At 42.1% G+C, this 19295-nt stretch overlaps 1 protein-coding gene and 1 long non-coding RNA gene across 6 annotated transcripts in view; one reads left to right on the forward strand and one right to left on the reverse strand.

Moving 5' to 3' along the window:
• MLLT10 (MLLT10 histone lysine methyltransferase DOT1L cofactor) overlaps window positions 1-19295 on the forward strand; it is a 259511-nt gene that overhangs the window by 192275 nt on the left and 47941 nt on the right. For all 5 annotated transcript variants that reach the window (XM_040352499.1, XM_040352500.1, XM_040352501.1 and 2 more), the window contains one exon: window positions 13737-13854. In XM_040352499.1, the coding sequence (XP_040208433.1) occupies window positions 13737-13854 (118 nt within the window). The remainder of the gene's footprint in view (window positions 1-13736; window positions 13855-19295) is intronic.
• Window positions 882-2221, reverse strand: LOC120939999. Its single transcript, XR_005749385.1, has 2 exons — window positions 1920-2221; window positions 882-1765 (listed from the first exon to the last, which is right to left on the reverse strand). It is a non-coding gene; the product is annotated as an uncharacterized LOC120939999 (long non-coding RNA).

A 19295-nucleotide genomic window follows, 5' to 3' on the forward strand; every position in this document is an offset into this window, starting at 1 on the left:
GTAAACCATAAGTAAGGCCCTGCTGGTAATCTTAACTGTGTAGATTACAATTAACATGCGTCCCAGTGATATTGTTTATAGTATGTTGATAAGAATAGTATATTTTTTGTATTTGCATTTCTCACCTTTTTATGCTTGCTGCGCACACGAAAGTTTGTCCTTTTTTTTTCCTTTTTCTTTTTTTTTTTAAAATAAATATCTGGTACCTGTTTATAATTTTAATTTAGTGTTACCACACAAATTGTATGTTCTGTTCAGTTAGAATGTTTTCACTATCAATTAAATAGACTTTTTTCTTATTTTTACATGTTGACATTAGAAATGAGCAATATTAAAATTTTGTCTTTAACATTTCCTTCTTAAACTGAAGAAAAAAAGACAAAAAAAATTGATTAGAAGTGATTAAAAGAATTCCCTCAATACATTCTTCACACACATATAGGCGTTAGTCCGATACTTTTTTTTTTTTTTAGGATCTGGTTATTTGACTAAAGAGTTAAACTTTAGTTTGCCTGGGACCACATACAGTATACATTTTTATTTTTATATATTTTATTAGCATATTGCACGCCTTTTTCTCCAGTTGTATATGAAGTTCTCTGCACACATATAGATAGATCTGATCTCTAGGGTTTGCTGTAGAGATGCGCTGAAATTTCAGCTGCCGAAAATTGTGTTTTCGGTTTTCAATGCATTTAAACAGGGAAGTGCGTTTTTGGTGCAGTTTTTTTTACCTGACCAAAAATGCAGCAAACAAGATTTTTAACCACAATGGAAGCACAATGGATCAGTGTGAAGACATGCATAGAATTTAAAGGGATGCATTTTTCTTGAGCTTTTCTCGCACTAAAGGCGACGATAATGACGACAATAAAATCATATTAATTTAAATTCATGATATTAAATAGTCGAATATAATACAATTTTATATATATTTTTTTAAAGACTGATTTTCAGTTTCGGCCAAATGCATCATGAATTTTCAGTTTCGACACAAAAATTTATATTTCGGTGCACCTCCTAGTTTTCCATAAACAAAGAACCGTGATCTTTAAATTAATTTCATCCATTCTTCTTGATAGTAAATCCAAAATGACATATTGTCCATCTGAGTACAAAGGCATTCTGAATGTGATATTGCAATAAGAGTAGTATGAACTGTGTAATCTATCTGACCGGGGGTTACAGGAGGCAAGGAGTTCTCCTCCGTACTGCGTTGCAGAGGGTTTAAAATAACAAAAGGGTAGATGGGAGATTAATAGTTGAAATTGGCCTTTTTATAGGGACATTTATATACATGGTAAATCCAGTTGATTTTACAATACATAACCCATGAGAAAACAACCTGATATAGGGTGCAGTTGAAATCTCTGCAACACTAGTTATTAGTAGCTCAGGAATACAATGATTTAGATAACACAATGGCTTTCGGAGCATTGTGCGGAAAATGAAACTATGTTAAAGGAATCTTTTCTTGTTGCCTTACAAATTTGAAATACCGCATAAAAAAAGCCTATAAGATATTTCAAGGCTTGGTTGGGAAAAAGTTCAACTGTCTAAGGAATCCTTCTTGTGGTTGATCAGAGGAAAGTTAAAGAAAAAACACGACATCTAAATGTTGAACTTTGTGGGCTCTGGGTTTGTTTATTCTGTGTCTTCTTTTTTCGGTTTTAACTTCCTCTCTTAGTAACACAAAGCAGCGACAGAACAGGAAGTGAATAATCTGCTTGACCCCATCTCATTATCAACAGCGTAAAGAATTCAACTGAAAAAAAATAAGCGTTTGTCAGCAGGGCAACGGATCTTCAGAGAAATCTAAAGGCTTTCTGCATGGTTACTGTGAGGTGTCACATCTGATATTAGGTAGGGGGGGAAAGACAACACAAAACATGACACACAAAAAAAAAAAAAAAACTTACAAAGACTTGAAGCGGATGAACTGAAAGGGAGCAGTCTCTTCTGTGATTGTATTCAGCCACTGAACTGTCTCTGTATTAATGTAGCAAAATCTCCTGCAATATCTGTAGTAATAAAATAAGGGGCGAATTGATAGGATATAAACTGATTAAAGCAGTCTCAAAGTCTGTTTTTCAAACCCAGGATGGCACTAGAGACTACGGTGATGCAGAGTTTAGAATGGTTTAAGTACAATGAAATCCCACCCTCTTCTTTATAGAAAGTCGACTTGTGGGCACTTCGGCATTAGCCTAAACAAAGGCCCTGAATATGTTAAGCCCCTAACAATTAGAGAGCAGTTTGGGGCATTGAATAATGTCGAATGATGCAATTGAACCTGACAGCTTGAACAGTCAGCCCCCTCATGGGACTTGAAAGTTGTTCACACTTGGTTTCATCTCTCATCACACGCTGAGTATTAAAGCCCTACTTGTCGGGAGCTAAGGCAAAAAAAGGGGGTTTGCTGGAAGAAAATATTCTATGTTGGACAAACGTAACCTTCCTTATTCTCTACCGCACCTTCGGAAGAACGTATGTGGGACACACATACCAAGATATGGAAGTTCTTAGCAAAACATAGTAGTTATCAAATTCTAGGAAATGCGTGGATATTTGTGGCTGAAAGCTAGGGAATGCCAAGCAGTCTTTTTTTTTTTTTTTACCCTGTTGCCCACATTCCTATAAGCATGCACATTAATATACTATGAGCTTGTATGTTTATAGGAAGCACCAGAAAATCCCAGCTCTACTCTTTTCTTGGAAAGCAGTAGGCTATATCACGCAAAACATTTTACAATAGATCTTTCTGTAGTACTTGGCTCAGGTGAGAGTAGATGTTGCAGATACCTAGTTGGTATTCCAATAGCCAACCAATTTTGCAGGAAATGTATCAAAAAAATTGTCATGAATGGACTATCTGGCAGTTCTTTTGGCAGAAAAAAATGCTTAGAGAACGTTTTTGTACATGGGTCTAGGTGAGTTTAGGAGCATTCACCGTTTTTTTTTTTTTTTTTTTTTTCTGCCAGTAAACTCCTTAAAAACACAAATCAAAATGTATTTATTTTTTCTGCCACTAAACGCTGTGCTTGAAATATGCCTCCAATCATCATAATGTGCATGGACACATAGGATAACATTGAGCTGCTTCTTCAGGCAAAACACAAAACCAGTATAAAAGCAGTGTTAAAGTCGGTGTGCATGGACCCTCATAGTTTGTCATAAACAGAGCTTATTGAACCAAACAGCTGTTCGGACCACATACCAAACCTAAAATATGCTAATGCATTTGTCCTGGTAAAGGCGATTATTGGTTGATTGCATTTCTGGTCAGGAGGATGATCGGATGTTTTTGGCTAATTAAGCTGTCTGTTAACTTGGCTTTTAGCATTTGTTTTGATTGAACTTGTGGGATGCCGCATAAATATGATTCAATGGTTTTAGTTCTTAAAGAGGAGGTCCGCCCACCCCTGCAAAAATTTAACTGACGTTTAATAATAGGACACTTGCCTGTCCTGGAGTTCAGCGATGTCAGCACTGCAGCTGATGTTTCCGTCAGCTGTCGGGTGCTGCTGCGCCGCCATTGCCAGTAAGGGAACCCGGTAGTGAAGCATTACGGCTTCACGCCAGATCCCTACTGCACATGCACAAGGCACAACTGCGCTCTCCTTTTGGCATGGCAGGGAGGAGAAGGGGGCCGAGCCGTTGACGTAATGTGCCGCGGCCCGGTCTCCCGGAAGTCTATCTATCACCCCCCTCCCCGGAAGGGGGAGGAGACAAATGAGCGGAAGTTGCACTTTTGGGTGGGACTCAAAATGTGTCAGTGACGATAGACATTTTGTGCAATGAAATTGTATTCTCAGGTTTTTAGGTACCAGTGGCTCACTGCAAAAGGAAGCCATATACAAGATCTGACACTGATAATGTCCAGTATCCAGATATCAAAATCGGTTATCCCTATCCTGCATTTTCCCTCAAACTGTGACACATATATGGTGAAGGGGTAATTCTGATTCCTCCTGTGTTGAATTGTATTGTAACTGTACTATCTGCCCTAACTTTGTAAAGCGATGCGCAAACATATTATATATATATATATATATATATATATATATATATATATATACAGGGCTCAAAATTTCAAGCCCTGAGCTTCTAGCCAGGCCTCAAGTGTTACTCGCCACCAGTTGCCTCACCTAACCCATACACTGCCCCGCCCCTAATTCCGCCTCTAAAAACGCCCTTGTAGATTATCTCTTGGAATGATTTTATGTCGAATCAAGTTAAACAATTAAATATTAACAACAACAACTTTAACAAAATGGGACAGGGCACTGAGGCAGACCAGAGGGACATGGCACTGGGGCAAACCAGAGGGACAGAGAATTGTAAGGAGAGCACCTGTGTACTGCTCTGCATGTGTGCGGCTCACCCGACTACTTTACCTGGGCACGCACCTTTCCTCTTCGGCCACCAATCGCAGCGTGGCTCTAAGTGTAGGCACAGATTGGACTGTTGGTCATGCAGAACTGTTATCACTCGCCCCCAGCTTAAATCCACTCGCCAAATGCTAGCAGACGAGTGGAAATTTTGAGGGCTGATATATATATATATATATATATATATATATATACATATACATATACACACACACACACACACATATATATATATATATATATATATATATATATATATACATATACATATACACACACACACACACACATATATATATATATGTGTGTGTGTGTGTGTGTGTGTGTGTGTGTGTGTATATATATATATATATATATATATATATATATATATATATATATATACATACACACATATATACACACATATATATATATATATATATATAGACAGGCTAAAGTTCAAAATAAAATATTTTAGTTTGCGATAAGTGTGGACGCTCCAGGTTGGTTTTGTGTTGTGCAGGTGCATTTCTGAGCACCTACCCCAACTGAGCTAATCGGATTGGTACTTGTTGACCTAGTAACTACAGATGGTTAGCCCTTGTAAGGATCAAATTAAATACTTTTATACACGGTCTACTCTAGACAAAATGAGCTGGCCACCTCTCCAAATTATTGAGTTCAGTGAACGGTACCATTCTACAACATACAAAGACATTTTAGAAAATTGTGCGCTTCCAACCTTGTGGCAACAGTTTGGGGAAGCCCCTTTTCTGTTCCTTCATGTCACTCCCCCTGTGTACAAAGCCAGATTCATAAGGACATGGTTTGGTGTGGAGAAACTCGTATGGTCCAAAATCTTGGTGAAAAGCCTTCCCAGAAGAGTGAGGTCTGCAAACAGAGGGACATCTCCATGCCCATGGTTTTGAAATGGGAAACCAAACAAACTCGTATAGGTATGATGGCCACAAACTTTTTGGCTTTTTAGTGCATGTACAGCCTTGTTTTATTAGTAGAACTTTTTCTCCAAAAGTAACCTATTTGTTTTATATATGATCGTCCATTATTAATGCTTTAATGCATAAAAAAGTAAAAATTTGCATCTTGCTTTTGGGAAAAAAACCTGGTTAAAATTCATCATTTACATTTTTGCTATTTAGGAAACGCCAATGATTAAGGCAGTTAGTTCAAGCGTATCTGTTTATTTGCCAACAAGCTTGAATGGCGTGGGAAACATTATAGTTCCAAGTCGTGTGTACCAGGGCGGATTGTTCATTGTGAAACGTTCCCTGTTAGGAGCTGGAGAGAGCCGACTTCAGCTGTGGAATTTTCCAGCCTGTCAGGATCCAATGCCCTTAATGTGTATTGACAGCACGATTGCACTTTTTTAATAAATGCTTGCTCTGGCCTGTTTTTACTGTGAGTGAGATGTGAGCCTCCCGCTTCCAATTTAGTCCCTGCACTGCCATTAGTGGCACAATGCAAAGGTGTTAATAATGCGCAGCTTAAAATATTTATTACCTCTTCATTCTTGGAGATGCTGCTGTGTTCATGCTGTACTTGGTTGAAGGGTTTTGTTTTATCATTTGTTTTTAATGGGGATCTTATTTAGCAATTTGGGAGAGTAGAAAGTGGGCAACCTGGAAGAAAGAAAACTGGAGCTACAGCCCAAAATAATATCATAATGAATAATGGTTGCTATCGGTAGAAGTAGCCTAATTTTTCTCTTGTGCCATATTTCATCAGTCAGCCTGTCTTTAAAGGTAAACCTTTTTTAAACTTAATTTTCTCCATATGTACGTTGATGTGAACAACATAATATAATTAAAGTAGATGTAAACCTAATAACTAAACTCATAAACTTTTAAACCAATTTCCAGGCTTTAACCACCTTCTCTCTACCACCACTCTGACATTCTTTCTTTTTCTTTTTCCTATTTCTTTTTTTATACATGCATATTTGCTGATCTATTTGATCTATCATGATGTGGTGGGGCTTCTTGTTCCTCCTCTGATCTTTAGTGTTTAAGTGTTACTAAACCCAGGACCAGTGGTGGCTGGTGGGTTTATTTTGGGGGCGGGGACAGCTAAAAACACACCTTTAAACCCTCCCCCTGGTGGTTGGCGGAACCCCCCCCCCCCATTTGCCAGTCGATCCGGCACTTACCCCATCTAGGCTCCTGGGTGGGCTCCAAGTGCATTCTCTGCCCTCTGAGCCCACCCAGGTGCTTTAAAAAAGAATACACCCTATTGGAATTCATGCATATGGCATCCTGAAATGGGCCGGACACATACACAGGGGGAAGGGGGCGGCACCTGTGCACCCTTAATGGACAGGCCACCCTGCCCAGGAGCCTGTTGAGAATATATCTGGTCTCCCACAGTACACAGAATATGGAAATGCAATTCTTTTAGTAAATATAAACTGCTAAATACCTTTTGGACTCTTGACACCTTGGACCCAGGTGAAGCAAGTTTAGTGATGCTGGGCATCATTCATCCTGGAAGGGACCAGCAACACAGGATGTGGCTCAGGTAAGTATTGGGGGTGCTGCGGCACAGAGGAGGTTAGAATGCATGAAGGGAAAAAACCTTGAGCCTTTACAACCACTTTAAGACATCTCAATGCTAGACAACGTGCTCTGAGTTTGTTTCTGCACCCTTATTTTTTTAGTGTTTTTTGTTGCCTACAATCAAAAACAGAAGGGCCCTTTCTGCACAGCTGTTATGTCGCCAAGCGTGACACAGGTGTGTAAGAGCTCTTTGGATTGTAAGTGTCTGTATTCTGAGGCCTCCCTCCAGCAATAAAATGGAACAGTCTTTGAGGGCAGGCCCAGCTAAGATGAGCATCGCTCTGCAGTCAGAAATGGTGACCCGGACAAGAGTGATGGTTGTGGCAAACAGCGGGAGCTCGTTACCATTCCCTTCACCGGAACGTGTCAGAATAGTCACACAAAATTAGTATACACATAGTTGGACTGACCTTCGCAAAGGATGGGACACGGTCCTTGTGCACAAGGAACATTCATTCCTTTGTGTAAATAAATCCTCCAATATTGTAACATATGAACAAATGACGCTTCACCTATAAAAGTTTGCCAAGGTTTGTCCAACATTCTATGTTGCCCGAAGTAGGTAGGTTCTTTCTTTGGGAACAGGGCCTTGTTAGGCATCCATTCTGCTATAAGCGCAGACAATTGTTTTCTTTCATGCATACGCCACCACCTTTCTCAAACAACCAGATCGTTTATAAATATGAAATTTCAAACCAGAATGCATTTTTTGAAGCGGTGTGCTTTCTATACCCATTTTCCATTTCTACAGCCTACACCAGCCTTTCTCAACTGAGTTTATGTGGAACCCTATGGTTCGTGATTTCGGCTCTGTATGCTTCCATGTTCAGGGAGCCGTATTCCTCTCTGAGTGCGGATCATGCGTTCTGGGAATCGGCCTTGGACAGGGAGATCGGGGATGCCAGTTGGGATCGTATCCATTTACTTATACACAAAGGTTTTGTAAATGTAAACGCATAAGAGAATGGGTACAAACTCAAAACTAGATGGTATAAGACCCCACAGTTGCTCCACAGTATCTTTCCAACGGTGCCTGAGCACTGTTGGCGTTGTGAACGAGAAATGGGCACCTTTCTCCACATCTGGTGGACATGCCCGGCTATTCAGCCATACTGGCGCAAGGTACATGAGGTGGCGACTGCTATCTCTTCGCTACCCCTGGAGTTTACGCCAGCACAGTATCTCTTGCACCTCTCCAAAATTCCTCAAAGAGTATATTTTAAGTCAATAGCAATGCATTTGATAAACTCTGCTAGGCTATGCGTACCTGTACAACGTGTTGACCGCATAGCAACAATGGAGGAGCTGATATCCGCCTCACAGAACATGATCTCAAGCTTTTCGGCAATTTGGGAGGTGTGGATCATGTTTAAAACATTGCAATCATATCAGGATCTGTTACAACATAACTCATTATCTAGCTACACAGTAATCTCAGATAGTTCATTCCTGAATTCCGGAAGACCCTGTTGATGTAAACAGAAAACAGTAGACGTGGGGGTATCAGGTGTGTTTTCCACCCCCCCCTCCCCTCTTGTCAATCCCCTCTTTTTTTGTTCTCTTTTTCACTTACCCCTCCCTCTTCCCCCTCTTACTTTTTATGTTCTTCTCTTCTCTCTTGTTTGAGCCCTTTATGGTCAGGGATCTGGAGGTTGGTGCCGATTATTTGGGTCGGTCCTGAGAAGCCAGAATTGGGTAATACAGGGCTGCTATAATTACGCCCCGTCCGGTAGCTCGGATAGTCTCAGAGTGTTAGTGAATTAATTTGAGTCGAGACACATGTTCGGATCTTGCATATTGCTCGTAATGTTATAGAGTTCCATATAGTTGTGTCCGAACCTCTATCTAGACAATTTTTATGTTGGCTACTATTGAGCTTATTGTGTATGGATGCTAAAAAGTTTGCTTAAGTTTGCACGACCGGAGATGGTTTTTGTATCACAGCAAGAAATATATCTAGAGGATATTCGAGCATTGATGTTGTATGTTTGTTTGCACTAATGGGACTTTATTATTTACTATTGAATTATTGATTGATTTGTCACATACAACAGGACACATTTTTATTAATTTGCTTGTTGTTGCATATTATAGGATAAGTTGTGTAATTACATATTACCCTATAGCGCCCCCAGTACACTTTTTAGCACGCATCAGATAGAAGTCACATACACTTCATCACTTTCTAGGGGAGCAGCTTAGCACACATTGTGTGTTTGGGACCTTTACATGGGCACCCAAATGATTGTTTATTAATATATATATAAAAAAAAAAATTTGGCACGGAATTGTTTTTTTATATTATTGTGTATGGAACCTGTACCACAGTTTGATGTATTTCTTTGTATATTTCGTGGAAAACTCCAAGTCCTGCAAGCTGCATCTTTTCAGCACTTTAGGAGCAGTGTATACACCACTCTTAAAGCGCCTCTGCCCGCTAGCGGGGGTTAAAAGTGTGGCAAACAAAGACGATAGAACACTGCTAAAAACACTGGTGCTTTACAGCCGACTCCCCCAACGCCTTGGTGTGAAAGTAGCCTTTAGGGACCTTCGATTGTAAGCTCCATGAGGGCAGGGACTGATGTACATGTATAATACATGTGTAAAGCACTGCATTAAATTGACCGCTACATAATTACCTACACTAAATAAACAGTCCATTCATGACTATTTTTCTGATATATTTTCTGCAAAATTAGTTGTCTACTGAAATGCCAACTATGTAAAGCGCTGTGTATAAGTACCTGCAATAAATAATAATAAAATAAAATTATCATGTGACATAATTTTTTTTTAACTACCTGTACAGCCATTTTATTCTCAAGGGCCTCTGCTTTCAGAAAATATATACTGTTTGGGAGGTTTAACTAATCTTCAGGCCTAAAATAAATATTTTACAGTGTGGCAAAAAAAAAAAAAAAAAAAACGCTCTGACAGTGAAAGGGTTACACCTTTGTAACTGGGAAAGAGGGGGGAGGGTTGACCGGACAGAAATGCTTTCCTTCCTGGATTTTTTTTAATGTTTTCCCTCCCAGGATTTCGGTGCTCTTTGAATACTTTTTTTCCGATATACGGTATTTCTTTGCCACCTCTTGCCTTTTCTCACACTTACTTATTACTGATATTTTTGTCGTCCCTCCAGTGTTGGCACAGCCCAGCTGCCCTTAATTGAACTGGTTTCATTTTTTAAGAATGACTTCTTTACTGTAGTGCACAAGTTGTTTCTATTCTTGACATAGAGCTTGCACTATGACAGACACAGGAATGTTTCTTAGAAAGGGATCGGTGTGTGCAGCCAAGAGGATTTTTTTTTTTTTTATTGCAGTGGATTATGCAAGACTTTTGGCTGTGTATGTTGGAGGGCTCATTTTCACGTGTTTGGCACAAGTCCCAGCCCCCGGCCTTCAGAGCCATGGTTAGCGACATGAATGAATACAAAGTTTTCAAGAGCCGTTCAGTAAGTAGGGCTGGGAAGCTGCCAAATATGCGGCTCCTTATTTGGGGTCAGTGCAGAGCACCTATTCGCCGAACTGCCTATTGTGTTGAACACATCCTTCTTTTTATGCTTCCTCCCTCCCCCTGAGGAAGAAGGGAAAGGGGGGGGGGGCGGCGGGGGCATGAGACACGGAGCCAGGCTCCCTACACACACAAAGAGGAAGTTATCGGATAGTACACAGATTTATTTAATTCATCAGCGACGGTGTGCAGCTCAGGAAGTACGTCGTCATGCGGATTGAAAGGTGTACCTTAAAGCTGAAGGCTTTGACCTACACAGCCGGCTTGAGATGTACAAGGCCAATCGTTTGAGAGACATCTGTTGTCTACCTGCTTTTATGTTCTAAATGGTTTAATAAGATTAAATAATTAGCGGGATAACCACATGGTCACCAAGTGTTTCAGTACTGCCATTGACAGGGCACCTTAGGGGTGAATGGAATCTTTCATACTGTGTAATTACTTTAGTTCTTTGGCTACACCCCAGTATTCCTCTGTTCAAACCATTTAAATGCATTCTGCATCGCATTATCCTGAAGGACGTGTTGGCTGTAATTCTGTTGACACAGATTATTTATTCCCTGGCAGTGGCTTGTTTTCCTCTAGTTTATGGACTTTTAAAGAGCCGGTAATTCTGAAGCACAAGTTGCTGTGAGTTACGTGACTGAAGGCCAACTTGTTGGCATCTTGTGAACCCTGGGTACATCAGCGGCAAGTTGTATACTATGGGTTCTACTCAACTTCTCTGACCTTTTCAAAGCCAAGACATTGGCTCCTGCTCCCTGATGAAATCTAAATTCACGAACAAAAATTGTATCTATTGCAGCATTTCCAATCCTTGGATATGGTGACTGCATAATATACAGGACGTGTGTTACGAACAGTATTAGAAGGTGAAAAAAGCCCAATTTATTTTTTTAATTTAGGTACACTTTAACCACTTAAGACCTGGACCATTATGCAGGTAAAAGACCTGGACAGTTTTTGCGATTCGACACTGCGGCGCTTTAACTGCCAATTGCACGGTCGTGCCATGTGGCTCCCAAACTAAATTGGCGTCCTTTTCCCACAAATAGAGCTTTCTTTTTGTGGTATTTGATCACCTCTGCGGTTTTTTATTTTTTGCACTATAAACAAAAATAGAGTGACAATTTTGAAAAAAAAAAAACAATATTTTTTACTTTTTGCTATAATAAATATTCCCAAATAAGATATAAAAAAAAAATATTTTTTTTTCTCAGTTTAGGCCGATAAGTATTCTTCTACATATTTTTGGTTAAAAGAAAATCGCAATAAGCGTTTAATGATTGGTTTGCGCAAAATTTATAGCGTTTACAAAATAGGGGATAGTTTTATGGCATTTTTATTTTATTTTTTTACTACTAATGGCGGCGATCCGCGTTTTTTTTTTTTTTTCGTGACTGCGACATTATGGCGGACACATCGGACGATTTTGACAAATTTTTGGGACCATTGTCATTTTCGCAGCAAAAAGTGCTATAAAAATGCATTGTTTACTGTGAAAATGACAATTGCAGTTTAGGAGTTAACCCCTACAGCACCCCGTAGTGATTATGTGTGTCCTCATATGTTTCTAACTGTAGGTGGGCGGGGCTGGACGTGTGACGTCACTGATCGCCTTTCCCTATATCAGGGAACAGACGATCAGTGACATTGCCACTGTGAAGAACGGGGAAGGTGTGTTTTACACACACCTCTCCCCGTTCTTCAGCTCCTGTGACCGATCGCGGGACAGCGATCGGGTCCGCGGGTCCCACGGTCACAGAGCTTCGGACCGGGTTATGGGTGCGCGCCCGCGACCCATGGCTGGGCACTTAAAGGGGATGTACAGGTAGGTGCCTGTGCCCAGCCGTGCCATTCTGCCGATGTAAATGTGTAGGAGGCGGTCCGTAAGTGGTTAACATTCCTCCAGGTTATTGGGAGGCATTTGTTCGAATTTAAGGGATCCTCAGGAGAACTTTAAAGCTAACTTGCATATCTAATGTCAAATGTGTTTTTTTTTCTTTAGTTTTACAGAATGGAATTGTTTAAACATGTTTTGTTTGTTATGGGTTTCTTTTCTGTCTTATTCGGGGGTTTCTCCTTCACTTCTTGACTCAAGACACAAGAAAGAAGAGGGAATCTCTCCAAAATAAGGAATATCTTTCTCTTTGGCAGTTGTCTCCAGAACCATTCTACCCTTTTGGAAGAATTTTTCTCTCTTCCTGTTCCAGGGACAACTCAAAATTAAAAAAAAAAATTCCCTACTTTTAGTCTCCCTGGTAACGGTCTCTAAATTGTGGCCCACAGACCAGATGTGGCTTTTTGCTTGCCTTTATCTGGCCCTTGGGGCACTATGCCATCCACTGACTTTAATAACACGAACCCATAGACACGAACGACAGTGGGGGCGCCATTCCTCCCATGGGCACGAACGACGGGGGTGCAGTTTACTCTCACTGACACCAGGGTTTTTTCCAATCCCACTGGCCACAGTCTGACCCCTCTAGAGCCCCAAGGACAGTAAACCGGGTCTTTGTTCAGGAAGTTTGGAGACCCCTGCTCTATAGCTTTGGTCATTAGGACAAAAATAAAAGCCTGAGCCGTTTTATTTCTTATTTTCTCCCAGTACAAGGTCATTTGAAATGTTCTTGTATGCTACAGCCATTGGCATGGTGCTCTTATTGTATTTTCTACCACTAAACAAAAAAAACCTTCACATGCTATCCAAAATGTGAAAAAATGTCATCAAATACTGGGCTTCTGATTGAGTGCTAGGGACAGAATTTTTTGATGAGGCATGCTGGGTTCTGTGAACATTTTTATGTTTGAATTCACAGGCACTAAAATGTGTCCATTTGGTAAAAAACCTGGGTCATTTTAATAAGAAGTGAATTGTTTTGTATTTCAGGTCAGCTCAGCCTTGTTTTCTCCCCTGGATTCTAGAATCCCAAAAATGCTAATTGAGATGCAGTAACCTCAGATAGCCTCCAGGGCCACTTCTATTATTTTCCATTGCTGCAGGTTTCCTCTGGTGAAAATTGCCTAGAAACCCCCTTTTGGAATCTATTACCTTGTACGTTATGAGAGAGCTTGCTGAGGTTTGGCTTTGGATGGTTAGATTTACTCAGCTGCAGATTTGGACAGAAAGCGAGTGGAGATAATGACAGTGTCTGATATTGCCAATAAACCACACAGGACAGAAAATCCATGAATTTGAATTTTAGGAAATGATTCCTTTCAGATAAATGGTTTGTGATGCAGTTAGACAAACCGTTCTTCTTTTTATTTGCAGGTATCATCTCTTCCAGGGTCCTTAATGACCGTTACGTCATCTCCTTTCGGTGGAAACAGGCTGAATCCAACCTCTTCTGCTGGATCCATTGTAGCGCCAGCTGAAAACAGCCAACCAGGTAATTTTAATTATTACTCAAGACCTTAAATTGACATCACAACCGCTAAACTAATATTAAAGGACAGCTCAGTGGCTTGCATTGTGGCTTTGCTGTCTTCTCAGGTATATTCCTTCCAGGGAGACTTCATGGTGTTTTTATGATATTTTGGACTTCCTTTGAGTGATTTGTTTTTATCCTACTGTCCTACAACAAACTATTAAAAAGGGCTCTTACTGTGGCAGCAGGGCACAAAGAGGACAAACGAAGGAGTTACCCGCCAGTATTGCCTATAGGCTCCTTGCAAGGGATCTTTTCCCCAGTACTGACATGCCGTGCTTTAGGCAGGGCTTTGTTTCCTCATGTCATTGCTGCTCTGCTGATGCCTGGCGATCTAATGACTGGTAAGGTGTTATCCAAGAAGCAGAAGGAAAGGTGCAGAAAGCACAGAATAGACAAAGCAGTAGCAGGCAGATCCTTGCCTGTAGGTCCATAGGTACATCGTCCTCTCCAGCGAGGAGAAAAGTGAGTGGTACATTAGTGACATCACCTATTTTCATGCAGTTAGCAATCAGAGCGAGCAAAATCTACTTGCATCCACAAGCTAAGACTGACCTATCTAGCCGGGTAAAGCAGAACTCGCTATACATACCTTTTCTGTTACAGTCCCACACTGAGCTGTCAGCAGCGGCTTCTCTGTGTAGGCGGGTGCCGAAAGGGCAGCTGACAACAGAAGCCCCATAGTAACTCTATGGGTGACATTACTTCCCAGGCATTTCCCAGCCATTGTTGACTGTCTTCTGCTCAGAGCTTCCACCGCTGGAGACCGAACCGGAGCGGCTTCAGAAAAAGTATGTAAAGTGGTTTTTGCTTTACAGGGCTAGATAGGTTAGACTTAAAGGTGTTGTAAACCCTGGTGTTTTTTCACCTTCATGCATCCTTATGCATGAAGGTGAAAAAACACCTTGCTGTGCTTGGCCCGTCGTACAAATGTTTCCATCTGATTTTTGTATCATGTGAACAGGCCTTTAGATTGTGGCTGCAAGTAGAGATTTTAGTTTTAGGCTGAACTTCCGCTTTAATGGCACCGCCACTCATGTAATAATGCTGCACATGTGGGTGTGGCAACCATTGCACCATGTGATTTCCCAGCTGTTGCTTTTTGAAAATGGAAAAGTAACTTTTTTCCTGCTTGAAATGCAGGAAACGTGCCCTGCAGAGCTGCAATAACGTGAACCAGGCCTTAGTCCTATTACCACAAACTGAAAACTGTGATTCATTTTTAACCTCTTGCCGACCGCCCGCCGTCATTTGATGGTGGCAGAATGGCTCCCCTGCACGAATCACCATAGCTGTACGGCGGCAACTTTAAAGGGGTTGTAAAGGTAAAAAAGAATTTCCCTAAATAGCTTCCTTTACCTTAGTACAGTCCTCCTTCACTTACCTCATCCTTTGATTTTGCTTTTAAATGTCCTTATTTCTTCTGAGAAATCCTCACTTCCTGTTCTTCTGTCTGTAACTACATGCAGTAATGCAAGGCTTTCTCCCTGGTGTGGAGAAAGCCTCTTGAGGGGGTGGGGGCGAGCAGGAGTGTCAGGACGCCCACTAACACACAGCTCCTTTCTCTATCTGCAAGTAGAGAGTGTCCTGACTTGCCTGCTCGCGCCCCCCCCCCCTCCCCCCCAAGAGACTTTCTCCACACCAGGGAGAAAGCCTCACATTACTGTGTGTAGTTACAGACAGATGAACAGGAAGTGAGTTCTCAGAATAAATAAGGACATTTAAAAGCAGAATCGAAGGATGAGGTAGGTGAAGGAGGACTGCACTAAGGTAAAGACAGATCGTGTGTTCCTAGTATATAAGAACAGCGATTCGTCTCCTCCGCCAGGCAGTACCATCCCCCTACAGTTAGAACACACTGAGGGAACACATTTAACCCCCTTGATCGTCCCCTAGTGTTAACCACCTCCCTGCCAATGACATTTATACAGTAATCGTGGCTATTTTTAGCTCTGATCGCTGTATAAATGTCAATGGTCCCATAAAAGTGTCCGATCTGTCCGCCGCAGTCCCAATTTAAAAATCGCAGATCCCTGCCATTACTAGTAAAAAAAAAAAAGACATAAATTTTGTTTGGGTACAGCATCCCATAAACGCGTAATTGTCGGTTAAAGCAATGCAGTGCCGTATTGCAAAAAATGGCCCGCTCAGGAAGGGGGGAAATTTTTTTGGAAGTTAACGTGCTTAATATTTTCCCAAAATTCGCCCGTTCATCCATGTCTCCATGCTTTATTTTGCTGAGAAATACGTTTAAAAAACACCCCCTAGCATTTCTAGATGTGGCCACCTTGAGTAAGGACAGATGATTCATGTAGTATTTACTTCCTAGAATTTGTCTGCCCTTACCTTAGGCATGCAGACAGGAGGGTCCACTCCTCCAAATTAAACAAAAAAACGATGTCCATACAGACTCCTGGGATGTATGACATCAGTTTGGCCTAGGCCAGAAATCGGAAAGCAACTGAAGAAATTTAAGAAAACTGTTTAAAACAACTAAATATAATACATCTTCATATCTTTTTTTCTAGAGCTAGCAGCACAAGGACTAAAAATAGTTAATGTTGATTGAGTGAGTTTAACTTGTCTTTAAAGCGGTGGTTCACCCTAAAAACGACTTTCCCCTATTACACTGCCCCCCCACATTACAATACGATTATGCCTATAATTTTTTTTTTTGCTGCTGTACATACCTGGGTACAGCTAATCACCTGTGGCCTCCGGGTTGCGAGTCCCGCGGGAGTGGGCGTTCCTAACATGGCGGTGATTGACGTTTTGACAAAAAAACGAGCTCCCCCCGTCGCGTAAGCCGCGTCACGATTGGCGAAAGGAGCCGAACGGCGAGTCGGCGCTATACTGCGCATCGCCGCTCGTTTTTTTGTCAAAACGTCAATCACCGCCATGTTGGGAACGCCCACTCCCGCGGGACTCGCAACCCGGAGGCCACGGGTGAATAGCTGTACCCAGGTATGTACAGCAGCAAAAAAAAAATTATAGGCATAATCGTATTCTAATGTGGGGGGGCAGTGTAATAGGGGAAAGTCGTTTTTAGGGTGAACCACCGCTTTAACCACTTGCCGCCCGCCAATGACAGATTGACGGCGGCAAAGTGGTTGTAGAATCCTGACTGGACGTCATATGACGTCCTTAGGATTCTGAGCCGCTGCGCGCCCCCGGGGGCGCGCATTGCGGCGATCGTTGTTGCATGGTGTCGGTCTGACACCCCGCAACACCGATCTCGGTAAAGAGTCTCTCACGGAGACTCTTTACCACGTGATCAGCCGTGTCCAACCATGGCTGATCACGATGTAAACAGGAAGAGCCGTTGATGGCTCTTCCTCACTCGCGTCTGACAGACTCGAGTAGAGGAGAGCCGATCGGCGGCTCTCCTGACGGGGGGTTCGCGCTGATTGTTTATCAGCGCAGCCCCCCCTCGGATCGCCACATGGACCACCAGGGAAGCCTACCCTGGACCACCAGGGAAGGGCAAACCAAAAAAAAAGGGGGCAAAAAAAAAAAGTCTGGGAAAAAAAAAAGATGCCAATCAGTGCCCACAAATGGACACTGACTGGCAACATAAGTAAATCAGTGCCACCCCACAGTGTCCATCGGTGCCACCCCACAGTGTCCATCGGTGCCACCCCACAGTGTCCATCGGTGCCACCCCACAGTGTCCATCGGTGCCACCCCACAGTGTCCATCGGTGCTGCCCATCAGTGCCGCCCATGAGTGCCCATCAGTGCCGCCCATGAGTGCCCATCAGTGCCGCCCATGAGTGCCCATCAGTGCCGTATACCAGCACCGCCAATCAGTGCCACCTCATCGATGTCCATCATTGCCATCTCATCTGTGCCCATCAGTGCCACCATATCAGTGCCCGTAATTGAAAGAGAAAACGTACTTATTTACAAAAAAATTACAGAAAAAAATAAAAACGTAATTTTTTTTTCAAAATTTTCAGTCTTTTTTTAGTTGTTGCGCAAAAAAAAAAATCGCAGAGGTGATCAAATACCACCAAAAGAAAGCTCTTTTTCTGTCAGTCAGCCTCTTTCCTCTCTGCTTCTCCACGCTCATCGGAGAGTTGAGCAGTGGAGGGGCGGGGAGCGGGGAGCTGATATGCTGAGACTTCCATCAATCAGGGCAGCTGACAGATTCCGACTTGGGAAGTCGTGATGACGCTCTGCCCCGACTAATGTCAGTGGAGAGCGGACTTCAGACCGCTCTCCGCTAAAAACAGGTCACAGGAGTGCAAAATTAATTGCACTCCTGTGACCCAGAGGAGAAGTCCAGCCTAAAACGCTCAGGCTGGACTTCTCCTTTAAGGCCCGGGGTTGCGGTCGCGCACCGCAGGCCCACAGTGAGCTCCATGAGTCTGACCGCGTGTCCCGTGGTCTCGATTTCCGCCGGAAGTCCCGCGATCATCTCACGGTGAGGAAGAACAGGGTAGTGCTAATGTAAACAAGCATTTCCCCGTTCTGCCTAGTGACAGGACACTGATCACAGTTCCCTGTGATTGGGAGTGGTGATCAGTGTCGTGTCAAACGTAGCCCCTCCCCCGCACAGTTAGAACGCATCCCTTGGTCACAATTAACCCCTTCAGCGCCCCCTACAGGTTAACCCCTTCACATTTACTCAGTAATCAGTGCATTTTTATAGCACTGATCGCTGTATATATGTGGTCCCAAAATGGCATCAAAAGCGTCCGCCATAATGTCACAGTCACGATAAAAATCGCTGATCGCCCCATTACTAGTAAAAAAAATATATTAATAAAAATGCCATAAAACTATCCCCTATTTTGTAGACGCTATAACTTTTGCGCAAACCAATTAATAAACGCTTATTGCGATTTTGTTTTACCAAAAAATATGTAGAAGAATATGTATCGGCCTAAACTGAGGGAAAAAAATATTTTATATATATTTTTGGGGGGATATTTATTATAGCAAAAAGTAAAAAATATTGCTTTTTTTCAAAATTGTCGCTCTATTTTTGTTTATAGCGCAAAAAATAAAAACGGCAGAGGTGATCAAATACCACCAAAAGAAAGCTCTATTTGTGGGGGGAAAAAGACGTCAATTTTGTTTGGGAGCCACGTCGCACGACCACGCAATTGTCAGTTAAAGCGACGCCGTGGCGAATCGCAAAAAGTGGCCTGGTCTTTGGCCAGCCAAATGGTCCAGGCTGAAGTTGTTAAGCTGCGAGAACAAAACCTAGAAGCTGATTGGTTTCTATGCAGATCTACACCAGATTTTCCACTCTATAGTTTTAGTAAATCCACCCCATGGCCTCTATGATCTTGCTATCAAGTTCCCAATGAAATAATGATTTACCTCTTCCTGAGGTTTATCTAAGTGATCAATGGTGTGAATGTTGAGAACTTCCAAACACAAAATAAGTTGGAT

The sequence above is a fragment of the Rana temporaria genome, chromosome 5 (genome assembly GCF_905171775.1).
Source record: "Rana temporaria chromosome 5, aRanTem1.1, whole genome shotgun sequence".
Taxonomy (NCBI): domain Eukaryota; kingdom Metazoa; phylum Chordata; class Amphibia; order Anura; family Ranidae; genus Rana; species Rana temporaria.